The sequence below is a fragment of the Beta vulgaris genome, chromosome 4 (genome assembly GCF_026745355.1).
Source record: "Beta vulgaris subsp. vulgaris cultivar EL10 chromosome 4, EL10.2, whole genome shotgun sequence".
Taxonomy (NCBI): domain Eukaryota; kingdom Viridiplantae; phylum Streptophyta; class Magnoliopsida; order Caryophyllales; family Amaranthaceae; genus Beta; species Beta vulgaris.
The window spans coordinates 44,506,584-44,525,234 of NC_079205.1; the positions used below are offsets into that span (position 1 = coordinate 44,506,584).

The following is an 18,651-nucleotide window of genomic DNA, read 5'->3' on the forward strand; positions in this document are numbered from 1 at the left end:
TTCTAGATTAGATATAAATATTAGCTTATGGGATACATGTAGCTTTTGAAGATTGAATATATTTTACTTTTGTTTTTTTTTTTCCGTTAACAACTAGTTTTTATCGAACACTAATTATCATAAAAGTAATTTTCATAGTTAAACTCTAACAACTAATATCCGACAACCAATAACTAATGCAACAACCGACATCTATTTACAGAACTAACCGCTAACGCAACGAGTACTTTTATCGAACCTGCCCTTAAAACGACTCATTTGCCGCGTATGATCAAACTGAATTTTTGACCAAGTGTCCAACTGAAAATAACCGTCATATTTCACCCAAAGATCATCTATCTAACTAACCCCTCAAGTTTCCCCTCAAAAAAAAAAAACTAACCCCTCAAGTAAATTAGTAAAACCCAATAGAAAAACGTAAGAAATAGGAAATATTCTTTTTTTTTTTTACGGGATATCCCAAAAGACCCTAGAAAGAACACGAGGGTAGTTTGGACTTTGGATAGTTTCGTAATTCAAGTTTCTCATTCTAGCTCATACAAGTTACAACCCAATCATCATCCCTTCCCACATCTTCCTTCTTCATTCTTCCTTCTTCATTCTCCCCTGCAAGCAAAACAATAAGATAAGGTGATCATATTCATCTCATCTCCCTCCATTTCCCAACCCCACAAAAAAATCATGCTTTCCCTCTCTTCCCCAAAACCCCCATCTCTCTCCTTCTCCTCCACCCTCTTCTCCACCACAAAACTCCCTCTCATCCCCACCACACCCTCTTCTCTCCGTCAAATCATCAAACCCACTTCCAAACTCCACTCCGCCAACTCCCCTCCACCTATAGTCCCCAACCTCATCATCCCTTCTTCTTCCTCCCCATCTCCACAACCTCAAAACCTTTACCAACCTTTCCGTCCTCCCCCCAACCCCCTCCCTCAAAAATACAAAAACCTTGACACCGCCTCCATCATTGATGTCCTCGCCAATCGTCTCGGCTTATGGTATGAATACGCTCCCTTAATCTCCTCCCTCTTTCGCGACGGTTTCACCCCTCCTTCTATTGAAGAATTAACTGGCATTACTGGTGTCGACCAAAACCGACTTGTTGTTGCTGCTCAAGTGCGTGAGACTATTGCTGATTCTCCTGACCTTGATCCTGAAACTCTCGCGTTTTTTGAATCTGGAGGTTCTGAGCTTTTGTATGAGATTCGATTACTTTCGACGTCGCAGCGTGCTGCTACTGCTAATTATGTTGTGAGGAATAAGTTGGATGGGGAAAAGACTAGGGAGGTTGCAAGGGCTATTAAGGATTTCCCTCGTGGGAAGGAGGAGGTTGGGTGGAGGTGTTTTGATTATACTAAGCCTGGGGATTGTTGGGCTTTTTGGTTGTTTAGGCTTTCGAGGGAGTTTATTAATAATGCTGATAAGAGGAGCTCGGCTTTGACGGCTGCGTTGGAGGCTGCGGAGACTGATAGGGCGAGGGAGGCGATTAATGAGGAGATTCATGGGAAGGTTGAGGAGATTGTGGAGGAGATAATGAAAGAGGCAGTGAAGGTGCCGGTTGTGAGGTTGAGGATGGGGGAGGTGGCCGAGGCGACTAGTGTTGTTGTTTTGCCGGTTTGTGAGGCGGTTGAGGGGGAGAGTGGGGTTGGGAGTGTGCCTTTGGAGTGTAGGAGTGATGGACATTTTGGTATTGTGAAGGCAGAGAAAGGGTGGGATAGGTGGGTTGTGCTTCCTAGGTGGGCACCTGTGGCGGAGATTGGGGGTGGTGGGGTGGTTGTGTCGTTTAGGAATGCCAAGGTGTTGCCGTGGAAGGTGAATAGGACGTATGTGGAGGAGCCGATTTTGGTGGTGGCGGATAGGGGGAGGAGAGAAATTGAGTATGATGATGGGTTTTATTTGGTGGCTGGGATGGGTGATGATGGTTATGAGGGAGGGTTGAAATTGGAGAGGGGTTCTGCTTTGAAGAATATCGGGGTGAGTCAGTGTTTAGGGACGGTTGTTATTGTGGTTAGGCCACCTAGAGATGAGGGTGATGATCAGTTAATAAGTGATGAAGATTGGGATTAATAAGTGGTTAGTTTTAGAAGGGTTCAATTCTTCTTGTGGTGACTGCTTTTGTGCATTGTTAGCTTTGCATAGATGGAAGAGAGACCAAAAAAGTGTTATGTCGATGTAGTAATGTTGTATGATGATGCCTGTTGTTAGAGTACAGAGCTTGTAATTTTTTTGTTTTGTTTTTGAAATGGATACATATGTCATGATCTTTTACACAGACGTGAATTTCTAGTGTACTTGCAAAACAATTGTTTGATTGAGCCGTGGAAGAATATATGGAGTATCAAATTTTGCTGATATCATTTCTATTTTGGCAATGAAATGTGTTCATAAATTGACCTTTATTTCAGCAAGCAGCACTATCGCTCTCGATTTTAGGCACCTCGATGGCTCTTTATAGTTTGCTGTAAATCTGAAAGCCAGGTTCAGAAGCTAAATTAGCTGATCTACTGCATGTCATGACACTGGCTGAATATTGCTGAATCATTAAGTGTATCAGAGCACATAAAAGGAGATCACAATACAAATTCAGGAAAACAATGAGGATAATATGTAACCTGAAGCATATAAAAGCACAATTTGGAAAAATTCCATTTATAATCTTAATCAGTCTGCAAAGTTCATCTATTCCTGAAACAGAGCCATAAAAAGCTAGCACTGTAATGCAAGTACATACATATATCCAGAACCAAATTCCTTGTATCTAGAAGCACATGCTTTAGAATAATGCTAAGCACATTTATTTCCTCAAGCTCTTTTGATGTCTTCTGCTCAACTAACAATCAGGTAGCTGACCACAGTCTTCTATGACCACTGATGTAGTAGTCCTTCCACTTTCAGTGCCTACTCCTTCCATCTGTTCAACCACATTATAACCATCGACTACTTTACCGAAAACCACATGCTTCCCATCCAACCAAGATGTCTTCGCAGTGCAGATAAAGAACTGCGAGCCATTAGTATTGGGTCCCGAATTAGCCATGGAGAGGATACCAGGTCCTGTATGCTTCAACTTGAAATTCTCATCATCAAACTTCGACCCATAAATAGATTCTCCTCCAGTTCCATTACCCCTGGTGAAATCCCCACCTTGGCACATAAAGTTTGGAATGATTCTGTGAAATGCTGATCCCTTGTAGTGGAGAGGCTTCCCAAGTTTTCCAAGTCCCTTCTCTCCAGTGCACAGAGCGCGGAAGTTGTCAGCAGTTTTGGGAGTAACATCTGCAAAAAGCTCCATAACAACTCGCCCAGCTTTTGACTTTCCAATCAATATGTCGAAAAAGACCTTGGGATTTGGCTTGGCCATCTTTGCTCTTTAAAATGTTGCTACTGAATCCAAATTAAGGGTCTCATCAGTTACAAGAAATCACTTACAAAGAAGAACACAAACAAATCAACATAATAATGTGAGCTGACCAGAGCATTCTGATATATTACTAATACATGCACCATTTTACTCTTTTGGATGAACACGCTCTGATATAACTTATAAAAAAAGAACACAAGCAAACTAACTCACAAATATCAGCTAACTAGAACATTCTGATTTACTTCCTCCGTTCCTACATAAGTGCAACATTTCTTGTTTTCACGTTTGCCAATGCATTATTTTAACCATTAATATCTTCAATTATCAATAAGTAAAAATTATAAAAAGTTGATATTAAAAAAATTCACATTCAAACGAATCTAACAAGATCCCACATGACTATGTTTTTCCTAGAATGTGATCACCAAAGCTAATTAAAGTTTAAACTGTGAATAGTAAACACTATGCAAATGTTGCACTTATTGAGAAACGGAGGAAGTATAAGATAAAATTAGCTGAGCACATTCTAATCAATGACTGATTACTGAGCTATTACATGAAATGTAAAAAGATGTAAAGACAAGCAACCTTCAAATGAAAATAAACATAACAATGTCAGTTGACCAGAACATTCTGATATGTACTTATGCAATTAGCTGAGGACATTTTGAGAAATCACTGATTACTGATCAGTTACTCTAGACATAAAGACAAGCAACCTACAAACAAGAATAAAGAATGTGTGCTTTCACAAAAACAATAACTTGGAAACCACCAAGGTCTAATATATATCAGATGGCAAAACCTATGTAGCACAGAAACAACATGGGTTTTGGGAATCGAAGCAGGGAAACCTCAAGCATCAGCCATTTCTGGGCTTTCTTAGCATGAAATAAATTGAGAATTTCAAGAAAGGAAACATTTCAGAAAAGGGGAAACCCAAGGTCCTAGAAACTCCGTGCTCCACATGGCAAAAGAGAATATAACATAAGATGGCACCTCTGTTACTAAATGGGAATCTTGCTCTCAACCGAATGCACTTCGGAAAAAGAACAGAAGGTAACGCATGACGAACATGCGTGCGAGTCTACAGTTTACGGTTTGTATGCTCAAAGTAGTGATATAGTCTTCATCATACAGGGACTTACTCTCATTACCAACTAGTTTAGTACAATTTAAATGCTTTATATCAGTTTTTCTCCCCAATTCAAATTATGGTTACCCACACAATTTAGGGGAAAAAAGGGAAGTATGAAACTACTCAAGATGTGTTTAGTTGGCAGGAAAGTGTGTTTCGAGAAAACTATTTTCTCACTTTCCTCTGTTTGGTTTGGGCTGGATCAAGGAGGGAGAATTATGGGTTGAGCTTCATTTCCCAAGGTGGAAAATTACTTTCTCTAGTGAGGCAAAGAAAGCTACATCTTCCCTCACTCTATTGAACGACACACAGCACAAATAAAGGAATATGAGATCAAAGGATGGTCAGTTTCCTTGCAACCAAACAAAGCAAAATCAATGTAGAACTGAGCTTTTCTCTAGAAAATGATTCTCATGGAAAACAGCTTTCCATTAAACCAAACACACCCTAACTCCACCAATCAAAATTACCAATAAAAAGGTGTATATCTTTAAAAAAGCAAACCCTACTTCCTCCAGCATGTTATGTTTGGAATTCTGTTAATCAGGTATCTAATTCTCACTCAATGTTCTTCACTCGGCACAGACCCTCTACAGATTTAGAGGATAACATAAGCCAAGTGATGAATTTTATGATATCGCACAGTTTTTGAGCTCAACAGGCTTTAATTTCATATCACCTGCAAACCTTCGATATGTGCTTCACTCTCAAAACAAAATCAATATACATTAAAGCACTAACTTTCAATTGAATCTGAAAATCAAACAAATCTCACATAAATTTGAACTATTTGTTCCTTCATTGTGCCCTCTACGGCTCTACCCCTTAATTCCTGGTACTTGGAATTTAAAGGGGAAATGGCGAAAACTAACATAAGAAGACAAAATTGCAGCAGAATTTATCAAATCAGATATGAGTATGTAGAAGGTGACTAGCAGGGAAATGAACAAAAGAAAGATGAAAATGGATAAAAGAGTACCTCTTAGTTTGAAGACCACTGTTGAGTTTTGGGAGCTCAGAGCCTTACTGTGACGAGGTTTAGGGTTTTAGAAGATATGTCGATTTTGGAAGAGATTTGAGGGGCGATTTTGGAAGAGTTATAAAGGCCTTACCGTGCTCATTTCTTCTTTTTTATTTTATTTTTAATTTTTTGTTTCTCAATAATAGTATTAGCTTCCCGTCAAAAATAATAATAATAATAGTATTAGCTTAATACTCCAGGCTCCAACTTTGCTTAACACGAAACCGTTCCTTCTATACAATTTTTGGGCCTTACCGTGCTCATTTCTTCTTTTTTAATTTTATTTTTAATTTTTTGTTTCTCAATAATAGTATTAGCTTCCCGTCAAAAAAAAAAATATAGTATTAGCTTAATACTCCATGCTCTAACTTTGCTTAACACGAAACCGTTCCTTCTATACAAATTTTTGTTAATTTTTTTTAAGGTAAGGAAAAATAAAATCTTAGGAGACACTCTTTAGAAGGGGAACTCCTAAGTTATTTTTTACAAGTATAGTATGAAGTGAAGAATTGATACAAGGACTAATTCGAAAAGGAGAATCTACTAAATGACCAACATTTGCAATTCAATCTGCTGCCTGATTTGCTTCATGGTACACATGTCGAATTTCTGAGTAAGTAGACTGTTGGAGAATGTATCTTGAATGATGTAGTCAGTTTGCCAAGGGGTGGACTACACCTTTGAGAGAGTTGATGACCACAAGGTTTGTCGCCTTCAATGATGAGGTGATGGATGCCAAGTTGCCGAGCAAGGAGAACTCCACATTGGAGGGTCGTAGCTCCAGCTACTAAAATTGGCGCGCGGCCTACATTGTAAGCGAAAGCCTCACATAAGCGGGCGTTGGAGTCTCTGATAATGACAGTTGTTGCTCCTGACAAATTGCTGAATGAGTCATTGAAGTTGATCAGTTTGAAGAAGTGAGTAGGAGGTGGCTCCCAAGCCACCATGGTGAAGGGGGGGGGGGTAGAGGAGACGGTTGAGGAACTGTACCAAGTCTCTGATCTAGGAGGGTACGTGTAGACCATTTTGTGTATACGAAAGAAGCTTTGTGAAAAATGCGAAACGGATTCCACATGGCATTCTGGAAAAGGACTTCGTTTCATTCTTTCAGAGGTGCCAAAGAAGGAAAGCAAATTTCACACAAATATTAGACTTTGTTTTGAAAGCAACAAGTTGGTGTAGAAGAGAACCAAGAAAAGTAGGTAAATTTAGCCAAGTTTGGACTTGGGAGAGAGTCCAAAGGGAGGTGGAAATAGGGCAGTGAAGAAATAGGTGGTCTAAAGATTCGATAGCATTGCCACAGAGAAGGCATTGGTCAAACGGAATAATATGACGTGAACAAAGAGTTTGTCGAATAGAAAGACTATTATGGCAAATTTGCCATAAGAAGATGATAATCGTGGGAGGGAGATCAAGCTTCCAGATCCATTTATAGGGCTAAGGATTGGATTGAAGCAAGTTGTGTGCCAACTAAGTGGCGGACTTTACAGAAAAAAAAGTCATTAGAGGTGGGGTCCTAAATAGGGGTGTCTGCTATAGGACGGGAAGGAAGTGGGAGGCCTTTCATGATATTGACGATGTGTGGAGGGACAACCGAATGAAGTTTGGCTATGTCCCAAGTGACATTGAGCAAAATAAAATCTGCAACTTTTTTTGTAAAATCATTTTTGGAGGGCTGAAGATGTAGAATTTGAGCTAGGGGATAGGTAGTAGGCAAATTGTCAACCCAAAAAAAGGATACTTTTCTCATTCCCAATCTTCCAGCGAGTTCCCTTGCGAAGAATTTCTCTCTAGGCTAAAATTTTTCGGCCAGATAGGGGAGTCTTTTGGTTCGGGAGCAGGGTCAAAAGAATTCTTATCTTGTAAGTATTTTGCTTTCACTAGTTTAACCCAAAAATTATCCGGTTCCGAAAGAACTTTCTAGCCTAGTTTGCAATAAAAGCTTAATTGAGGGAGTAGGACGTCCGGAGCCTTAAACCCTGGATTTAGGTTGGCAGATTTAATCCCATGAAATGAGGGATGTGCCATTGACGTCTTTATTTTGACTCCAGAAGAGCTTCCGGTGAATAGTGTCAAGCGACTGACACATGTCTTTTGGGATGAGGAGTAAAGAGCACGTGTAAGCCGAGAGGGCTTCAAGATTTGTTTTGATGAGCGTATGTTTGTCTGCTTTTGAAAGAAAACATGTTTCCCAATGTTGGATGCCAGTTAGTGATTTGTGAAGAATATGTTGGAAATATGCTTTTTTCGGATAGTATGAGCTGAAAAAAGCGCCCAAGTATCTTCTAAGAGTCATATTGAAACGACTTGCCAATATCTCTTTCCTATGATGGGGAATGGCCTTGGAGAAAATAATTGCGGATTTTTGGAAATTAATAAGATGTCCGAAAACATAAGGCAGGGAATGTGAGTAGACCTGCACTAGTAGAAAAAGGACGATTTGCGTCCCCTCAATTGCGTCGCACAGAAACGGAAGCGACGCACAGTTGAGATTTGCGTCGCATGTGGGAAGCTGTGCGACGCAAATCACAAATATATGCGTCGCACCCTCCTCACATGCGATGCAGATTAACAATGTGCGTCGCATGTGAAGAGAGTGTGACGCAGATTTTTGGGCTAATGTGCGTCGCACCTACAAAGCATGCGACGCACCTCACTTCCAAATATTTTCAGCATATCTTTTAACGCGTCCCACTCTTAAGTCTTAACCCTAAAATTTCTCTCTCTCACCTTCACCCTCTCCATCTCCCACTCTTAACCGCCGCTTCCTTAGTCTCCCTCCTAAAAGCTTTAACCCTAAAATTCGTCTCTCACTCCCACTTCGATCCTTCACTCATCTCACTTCGATCCTTCACTCATCTCACTTCGATCCTTCGACGAATTTTCTCCCACAAGTCGACATTTCCACAATTAAATAAACAAGATCTGAAATGAGGGTTTGTTTCAAGAAAGAGAAGATCGAAAATTGGAGAACGACGCGAGAAGAAAGAGAAGATTGAGAATTGAAGAACGCGAAGAAAGAGAAAGATCAAGAACTGAAGAATGAGAAAGGTCGAGAATTCGAAAATATAGAAAATTCGAATTCGAAGAACTAGAAGAAAGAACGCGTTCGTCAAATTCCAGGTTTGCTGAATTTTTTTGAGTTTCTTTTTTTTTATTATTAAAAAAATAGTGAAATTATGTGAAATGGGCTGTTTTCATTGATCTTCTGAAATTTTTTGAGATTATTATTGTTGCGATTTTATGCCTTCTCCTCTTTTCCAGTAGTTTTTTTAGATCTACTTTCTTTCATTCCTCTATATTTTTTTGGTAAAAAAATATTCATCGTCTTGGACAGACTAATGTCGGTGGTTTCTTCGAGGAATCGTTGTGGACAGACTCGCCGGCGGCGACGAAGAAGATGATTTGTTTCATCCCCAGATAATTGTGAATGTCAATGTAGGGATCAATGTATTATATTTTTTTTTGATATTCTGGTGTTTCAGATCCAAAATAAGAGGCGGTGGCTAGTGTTTGCAAATTGGGTTTCATTCTTCTTCTACTGTTCTTCTTCGATTATGTATTTTTTTGGTAAAATACACCAAAAAACTGTAAAAATTATTATGGAATTGTATTTTAGTGGTTGATTTTTTTTTTTGGTTTGCACTATGTATTTGAACTCAAATTATGTATATTTTTTTGTTCTTCTTCGATTTGAGTTGGTAATTTTTTCTCTCAATCTTCTACTGTTCGATATCCTAGTTCCAAAAATATATTTTTTTTTATTAAAATAGTAATTTGCGTCGCACATAGCCCAAGGTGCGACGCAAATCACTAATGTGCGTCGCACCCTAGGCAATGTGCGACGCACATTACCTCTGCATTACTCTGTATTGGGCTGGGATAGCCATCTGCGTCGCACCGTATACGAGGTGCGACGCAAATAGGCGAAAATGTGCGTCGGATCTGCATTCGACGCAGACCATTGATAGTCATTTGCGTCGAGGGCTTTGGCGTCGCACCATAGTCCGACGCAAATAGGCGCCTCACATCCGACGCAAATCGCCTTTTCTGTACTAGTGCTGGGACATGGTTTAAACCCTAAACCAGATTTGTGCTGACTACACTCCTACGTGAGCTTTTGGATAAGGACATCCATGCATAAGATGAAGAAGTAGGGGGAGAGAGGATCACCTTACCTAAGGTCCCGGGAAGGAAGGAACCATAATGTAGGTGTACTTTAATGACACACTCTTGCGTCCATTTAATCCATTGAACGGGTAACCCAAGATTTTGTAGGGATTTCCATAGGAAGTCCCATTCAATACGGTCGTAAGTTTTCTGCATATCAAGCTTGAGGGAGCACCAACCAGTTTTGTTTTTAGATTTATGAGACGTATTTAGGGTTTCCTGTACAATTAGGATTTTGTTGTGAATGGAGTGATTAGCTGTTAACGCATTTTGAAGAGGACTAATAGAGTGAGTTTGGAGAATTGTTCAAATTATTTAACCACAGTAGTATATATCAAGTAATATAAGTAGCACATTTAATGAAGAATTATACTTGAGCTAAAATATCACTATGAATATACTAAGAAATAAGTCATATATTATTATAAATAAATATATAATCTTTTATAATGAATTCATTATATTTTTTTGTTATATATATATATATATATTCACTAAAAAGTGTTATAAATGAGAAATGTTTAGAAGGTTAAGTCTTTCCTTAGCACCCGTCGTAAATGAATGTTTTATAAAGAACTCACAGTTTCTAACAATCTATCTATCTAAACTAATACTGAAAGGTATAACTAAACAAGGAACAATGTCACATGACACTTTCCCATAGAGTGTTTTATGCAATGTAATTCACATACAAAAAATATGTATTATATAAGATTTGATCCCGTGATCATAAGAAAGACTTAACCACTAAACCAATACTTAGGGTCCGTTTGATTCAACTTATTTTGTCTTATCTGATCTTATCTGAACTTATCTGATCTGATGTGATCTTCTCATTTTATCTTATCTTGTCTTATCTTATATATCTTTTTTTTTTTCTGAAATGAGTGAAGTTAAATGAACAGAATATCTTATCTTATCTTATCTTATCTTATCTTATCTTATCTTATCTTATCTTATCTTATCTTATCTTATCTTATCTTATCTTATCTTATCTTATCTTATCTTATCTTATAAGATCTTAAATAAGTTAAAATAAGTTGATTAGAATCGGGTTTTAATGTTAACAACGCAAAGTAAAATATTAATATATGAAAGGAATAATTACCTGGATTGTAGCCCGAACTTAAAAACTAGTTATAAGTTATAACACATATAAAAGCCTTACATGTTTTTGGAGATTGCTAAACAACGTCACCCCAAAATTTCTAAAAATCTACTCATGTATTCTTCTATGATGGCCTTGATCCTATGTCACGTGTCAACCTTGATGCCGGAGCTAAAAATAACGCACAAAGCGAAAAAAATATGACAAAAAGAAAGAGCCAAAGGCAAAAAAAAAAAAAGTCAAGGTAGGGGGAATGCACACAAGTTCTACCCCTCATTCAAATCCTTCAACCCCATTAATTCTTAACCATATAATCCAAATCCATGATCCTCCATTCGCCAAATCAGTTGAACCTTCATCTAAACTTCAAGCCTTAAACCTTCCAGCCTTTCTTCAACCCTAACTCCTTCTTCAAGGTATGTCTAAGCCGGCTAGGTTGAAATCCCGAAAGGGCAGCCTAGGCAAAAGTCAGGGCACAAAAAATATAAAATAAAGAAAAGAAATTAGATTTAGAACTACGAATGGTCTGGTTCTGCAAGAATACGTAGGAATCCTCATCTCGATGTCCGACTGCTTTAATAAAATATAATTTGTCATGGTTTAATGATCTGACTTTCTAGAATTTAGGAAGTTATTATTTCTAGATCCTGCCAAAGCGTTTTCCCACCTACATTCATTTGAGTTTATTTTTTAATTCAAACTCTCTTTGTCCCTGAAGGAATCTCTGACAATTCCATGGTTTCTAGCGATATTTGACTTTGCTTATATCAACTTCCCAAAGAAGAATCCCCAGCGACAACTTTCAAAGTTCAAGACAGTTCAGCTACATTACAATATCAGATCAAGTATATTATAAATTCAAGACAAGCTCACCTAAACTGGGGGATTCCTTATGTGGTGGTGTCTCCAAGTCAAACTCCCTCAAGTTGTAATCTGCGGACCTCGTTTACGGACCCTGATTATTTACTAAAAACTATTTTCGAAAATCATTCTATCTATTTCTAATCATTCTATCATTCTACACATCTTCTAGCCTTGTAGAATTCCAACCTTACATTGCAACCTTATAAAACCCTGACCTTGCATTGCATACATCCTAGTCTTGCATAACCCTGACCTTGTATGACGTGTCATCCCTTAGCTTTGCATAATCCTAATTCTTGCATAGCGTCTCATGCATTCTTAATGAGTAAGTTTCCATCGTTGCATCATTGTTTGCTCTATCTGAGTTGTTCGCACCTATCTGCTAGCTAGCATCTTATTCTACAGGTAATCAAATTGCTTTTAGTTATTGTCCTACATACTAACTTTGTTTTGCAGAGACCGACCTATATAGATCAGTTCTAAACTGCAGAGTGTTTAGAATCGTTTCTCCATCTAGATAGCGTAAACTTTGACTTTTCAGTTTCGCGAACTTCAGTCAAAGTGAGGATAATTCTCTAGACAAATAATCGTGTCTCCCCATTTAAGGATCCGATGATGAAACATACCGTGGTCTTCATTGGTCCAACCTGAGGGCAGGGCAGTTTAAAAAGTCATTCAAAACCATTTCGAAAATTGTTAAAGTCCTATTTTAAAGCCCAATTAATTATTCATGGTAATTAATTATATCTTGAGCCCAATCCTTTGAAAAACCCAACTAATTCTTTAACAATAATTAATTGAAAAGTATATATTTTCAAAAGATATTTTTCTATATAGTTAAGATCATATTTATCCCATTTATAATCAGAATATGGAATTAAAGCCTAAAAGAAATCTTTTACAACGTGTTTTCTAAAAAGCCGGTAAAGGCACGTCAGGAGCCAAGCTGGTGCGTCTAGCCACCAACCTGCGCATAGCACACGTCTATGTGTTAGGCCTAACTCTGTCCACCTGTGCCAGGTGCACTAATCTGCACCTGACACGTGAATTTCTGACTCATTCAGAGTCCTGCATCAAGCGCTGGTCTCTGCGTGAGGCACAAATTTTCTTTCTTATCTTTTTCAACACGCGTACCACATGTATACTTTTTTCGAGGCATGTCGCGTCATGCGCGTGACACGTCATCCTGCTAGACGCAATAGACGCGTGAGGGGCGATGTCGTTTTCCCTATAAATAGGATCGATTTCCGTATCGATGAAAAACGGATTTTTGACATAACACTCGACGAATACTTTGCAAATACCTCTTTACGAACTACGAAACCTCCCTACAAAATTAATACTTTTAAACATATTTCATCTACACACTTTTAGACGTTCGGATTTTCAGGCTTCACGATTGCTCGTCCTAAAGGTTGTCAATCTCGCAGACCCAAGCCATGGTATAATCCTGGGGGTCCTTAAATAGATTTTCTATTTTTATATTCAAGTTACTAAATGTTTTCTTTCATGATGTAGATCTTTAATATAAAATCGTTGTTACTATATTCTAAACCTTTTTCTTTCTTTTTACTTTCATACATTATATTATATACTTGTCTGATCATTTAATGCCTATTATATGATTGTCCTGATTTATTGCTTTTATCACCCACATGTTATTTATTGCTAATCAAGACCTAAAGATCTGTTCTAACATTAATCAGATTAATTTGGACAACCTGTTAGGTTCCTTGTAATATTGGTTGCATAATAACATATCAGTAAAAAATAGTCTTTTTATGTGTTTCCTGAACAAATTTAGGGTGTTTAAAACATTATGTGGTTATTCTATTGCATAAAAATTGACATGAATCGATATTTAGTAGAGGCCAACAATAGGCAATATAATTTCTGACTATATTGTACCCTCACCCCCGAACTCAATCTTTGGTTCACTTTGACCATCTATGGAGTCTAGACGGAAAAATCTACATTGTATAAGTCCCTAATTTGTCCCTACGGTTTCCCAATATCCAATTAGGTTTATGATTCTCCCTTTAAAGAATTGTTGGCGACTTCAAAAACGTTTTCAATACAAAAAACCTTTACAGTGGGGTAGTTAAATACAAATACGCGTTAATCATGCGTAGGCAAAATAAAAAAATGCCTACAATTATATAATTTTTTTTTCACAGATAACATTATTTTATTTGCAGATGCTAATGTTACTAGAGCACATGTGGTTCATGATTGTCTTCGAAATTCTGCCTAGCCTTAGGACAAAAAATAAAGCTTTCAGATCGAGAGTTTTCTTCTCGAACAATATCCCTCTTTCTCATCAAAATGGAATAACTGAAGCTAGCCTTACAAATTGAAGCTACAACTAATTTAGGGATGTATTTGGGGATGTCTACCTTGACAAGTAGAGTGACAAAGGAGACTTTCAATTATATTTGTGAAAAAATTAATTGCAAGTTAATGGGTTGAAAGATAAAATACTTGTCCTTGGTAGGGAGTAAGGATGGAAATGGGTGATGGATCATCCATCACCCGTTTAACCTGGATTTTTAAATGGATGAAAAATCCGATTTAAATGGATGGAAAGCGGGTGGTGGGTGAGAATTTTTTTACCCGTCACCCGATCCATCACCCGTTTATTAAGTTTTACATGTAAACTTACTTACTTTTTATATTTTTGATAGAAATATTTTATATCATGTATATTATATCACAAATTTCATTAGAAAATATACTACATGGTTTCACCCGTTTCTCACCCAACCCACCCGTTTCACCCGGTGGGTGACGGATGGATGGATGAGGGTGACGGATGCGGGTAATGCTCCACCCGCCCCGAATGACATCCATTTCCATCCCTAGTAGGGAGAGTCTCATTACCAAAGTCAATGCTATCAACCATGGCTAACTTCTTAATGCAATCTGCCAAAATTTCAAGATTAATATGTGATAAGGTGGATAAAAAAGTCAGAAGTTTTATATGGGGGGGGGGGCTTGGAGGAGAAAAGGGTTGTGCACCTTCTTTGATGTAAAACACTCCAAAAAAGCCATGATCAAGGTGGGATTGCTATCCCTAGCTTGTCAAGCAAACGTGGCGTTCCTAAGTTAGGTTGGAGAGGGTTAACATAACCCAACTCTCTTTGGGCTCGTGTACTTCGCTCAAAATATTGTCAGGGGAGTGACATTGATATGTTCACACCCAAGCAAGGTATGCCAAATGTTTGGTGAGGTATAACAGAAAACTTATTATTGTGAATGGTACACATGCGGTAGTGGGTAATGGCAAAAACTCTTTTTTGGGCCCGAAAATGGGCGACTCTAAAACCACTTTCAGAGTTAGCAACACATCCTATTCCTAATGATCTATTGGAAGCTACGGTTTATGAAATGTGGGATCTATTAGAGGATACATTTGACTTGGCAAACTAATCCTAGTCTTCAGTTGTTGGAGATATTCTTGCTATTGAATATCTTGTTGTTAGTCTTATCTTCCTAGCCTTTTTAAATTAGTGTAGTTAGTAGTAGCCTTTGCCACTCCTAGTTTCTAGCTTGTTTGTTAGCTTGTAGCCTATATAATATGGGCATTATTCTCTCAATACATCTATCAAAATAACTTTCCTTATATGGTATCAGAGCAAATCGATCCTTCCTTTATCATGACTGATAACACCATCATTCCCAACACCACTGATCCTGCCAAGCCATTCACTCTCGTTCAAATCTATAACGCCATTAAGCTTACCTCCACCAACTATGTTGCGTGGGAAACCCAGCTTCAAGCCATTCTCCTCGGCTACGATCTTTGGAAATATGTGGATGGTTCATTCCCTACCCCTTCCTCCACCATTGATGATGGAAAATTTCTCCACTTCAAAACTTTGGTTGAAAATATCTTTAATCGAAAAATCAAGCAACTATTTAGTGAGAATGGTGGTGAATATGTTAAATTAACCCCCTATTTATCCACTCATGGCATATCTCATCTAACTTCTCCTCCCCACACTCCTGAACATAATGACTATGCCGAACGCCGACATTGCCACATTGTTGAAACAAGTTTATCTTTACTCACTCATGCCAACCTACCTTTCTCATATTGGTTGAATGCTATATATAGTCACTTCCACCTATTTAATCAATCGCTTACCTACACCAACCCTTAATAATCTCTCTCCCTTCCACAAACTCTTTGTTCATGCTCCAAATTATCATAAACTCCGCAACTTTGGGTGTCTTTTCTACCCTTGGCTTCGCCCTTACTCCTCTAATAAACTTGACCCAAAATCTCTTCCTTTTCTCTTCATTGGTTATTCATCCACACAAAGTGCATATCATTGTCTCCACCCCTCCACTAATCGTATTTTAAATATACATCAAGACATGTGAAATTTGTAGAAGATGTTTTTCCATTTGCTGACTGTGCAAGAACATTCCATCTCCCATGTCCTCTACTGTTGATGAGTGGATTATCCTCAATGTGCCCCTTGTGCTGCCTACTGGTGATCATCCACCTTCTGCCACTAATCATGCATGCTTAAGCCCCTCCCTCACCCACACCCTTGCAGCCACCTTCACCCATACACACTTCTCCTATCCAATCCCCCTTATACCGTCCACTCTTCCCTCACAGACCGTGGTCACTCGCTCACAAAACAACATCAAAAAGCCTAATCCCAAGTATGCCCACTCTACTGTCCTTGCCACTACCTAAACTGAACCCACTAACATAACACAAGCCCTCAAAAACCCACAATGACGGGTGCTATGACAAATGAGTTCAACGCCCTTCTTCGCAATAACACATAGGTCCTGGTTCCACCTCACCCCACTCAAAATCTTATTGGTAATAAATGGGTTTACAGCATCAAGTACAAACCTTTTGGTGACATTGAAAGATTTAAGGCCCGACTTGTTGCTAAGGGGTTTCATCAACGCCCCGACATTGACTACATTGAAACCTTCAGACCGACGGTGAAGCCAACCACCGTGCGTTTAATCTTGGCTCTCGCCGTAACTCGAGGTTGCCCACTTCGCCAGCTCGACATCAACATAATGCATTCTTACAAGGCACACTCCTTGAAGATGTTTATATGACCCATCCCCATGGTTATGAATGGCTACCTATTACATGTGAGAATTGCCATGGACTTGGTCATGGTCAGAAGGAATGCCACGAGGTGAAAATAAGAAGAAACAGGTGTGGGCTGCAAAAAAGAAGTCAGTAGTAAGGTGGGTGGTTTTCAAATAGTGCACAAAGGGGGAAGGTAAGCAACAAGTCCCAAAAGCAACAGTTGAAACTAGCAATTCATTAGCAGTGCTGAATCCAGATGATGCAGTCGTAGCAATACAATAGCAATTCATTCACAAAGATTTAGTAGGGAGTTGGTTGTGGGGTATCATGTTAATATTTATGTTAAAGTAAGGAGAGGGAAGACTTCTTTAGTGTAAGTGATCCCGTGTGTAGGTATATCTTTTTCCATATATAAAAGTGTTGAATTAAATTAATTAACTACTAAAAAAGAAATGTGTTGCTTTAATTTCAGAGCGGATGAAGTATATGAGTCGTCTCTTGCCTCACATATTTCTTCCTCATATGCATAGATGTATAATATGTAGAGAAGTGCATGTTGTGCAATTTCTCCTACTATCTGAGAGACAAGTTTTTCATGATCTTTAATTGAAAATTTTTCCTATAAATGTAAAAAGGAACATCCTTTTGATGTTTTTGGAAAATTTATTTGGTCATTTAGAACATATACCAAATCCCATGTTTGTTATGGATAGTTGAGAAATTTGAATGAGTATTTATATTGGATATCTTCTATATGATAGTAATTCATAAAAAAGTGCTACAAAATACGGTACTGCAACTTGTTTTTATGGATCTGAATTCATTAGTTTGGAAGTTTTTCATTAATTAAGTTTGTGATAGGGTAAGAAAAAATGTGATATCTTAGGAAAAGGAAAATTATCCAATGTAACCCTAAGATTTGCAAGTCTGAAACTAAGTGTTTCTAGATTATGTTAAGGTAACCCGAGGTCACTATGTTCTTCCCGTACTATAAAAATCAATAATCACTTTGTTAATACATCTAACAAGACCTCATCCTATTTGCATATGCCGTTGTTTGAGCTTTCATGAGAATTAAGGTTGAATAACTTCACAACACAAAAAATGCAGTAGCTGCTGCAGCAGAGGCTGCTGAAGATGAGGAACTTATTGTTTTCCTAAAGCATGATGAAATACTAGCAAGTCAAGCTCTATCCCATAACCCAACTCAGATTTCAATTATCACATTCCCATTCAAGCTTTCAATTACAATATGCCTTATATCTCAGAAGCCCGTAGTCCCAAAAGCACTAACAGAAACCAGAGCTCATGTTCAGCCATTGGTGGACAAATAACTTCTTATTGATGATAAGTTTCAACACAAGTGGAATATGGTACGAATAATCTATACAAACTGAAGAAATGTTACCTTAAAGGCCTCTGATCAATACCCACTATAACAGCACATGTACAAAGATTAGCTCATCCCAAATCTTTCCTTCAGGTCCTTATGCAGTCTTTTTAGTTTGAGCAAGTCCTAAAATAGTTGATCACTTTGATTATCAGTTTATATTCCTTAACAAGAAAACGAAAATGAAAAAATGTCTAGTGCTCTTAAAGTCCATGAAATTAGCTTTAATGAATACCTACTAAGCATGAATTCATACTTTGGTTTGGTCATGAATGAAGGAGAAACAAAAATGGAGTTGTTACATGTTATTTGCTAAAATAAATTAACCTCTTGAGTATATGAATTTAACAGTTGCATGCATATATACTTCAAGTGAACATTCTATAAAATTTATCAACCAAATGACACTAAGAATTACATTATAATTTTCATAAAAAAATCTACCTCAATTTTTTCTTCATTAAGTTTTTCGAAGCCGCTTTCGAGATGCTTTTTTTTTCTTACTTTCTTGAATCCATTCACCTT

The 18,651-nt window shown here is 38.0% G+C and overlaps 2 protein-coding genes across 3 annotated transcripts; one reads left to right on the plus strand and one right to left on the minus strand.

Annotated features, from left to right (window-relative positions):
* Window positions 1-549: 549 nt before the first annotated feature.
* LOC104907534 (rubisco accumulation factor 1.1, chloroplastic) lies at window positions 550-2,352 on the plus strand. Its single transcript, XM_010696472.3, has one exon. The coding sequence runs from the start codon at window positions 682-684 to the stop codon at window positions 2,065-2,067; it is 1,386 nt and encodes a 461-aa protein (XP_010694774.2). The 5' UTR covers window positions 550-681; the 3' UTR covers window positions 2,068-2,352.
* Window positions 2,353-2,622: 270 nt separating this feature from the next.
* Window positions 2,623-5,641, minus strand: LOC104907533 (peptidyl-prolyl cis-trans isomerase CYP19-3). 2 transcript variants are annotated; one of them, XM_010696471.4, is made up of 2 exons: window positions 5,482-5,641; window positions 2,623-3,384 (listed from the first exon to the last, which is right to left on the minus strand). In XM_010696471.4, the coding sequence occupies exon 2, from the start codon at window positions 3,359-3,361 to the stop codon at window positions 2,831-2,833; it is 531 nt and encodes a 176-aa protein (XP_010694773.2). In that variant the 5' UTR covers window positions 3,362-3,384; window positions 5,482-5,641; the 3' UTR covers window positions 2,623-2,830. The 2 variants fall into 2 exon arrangements, with proteins under 2 accessions (XP_010694773.2, XP_048499148.1); XM_048643191.2 differs by having other exon boundaries at window positions 2,623-3,381; window positions 5,482-5,605.
* Between the last annotated feature and the right edge of the window lie 13,010 nt (window positions 5,642-18,651).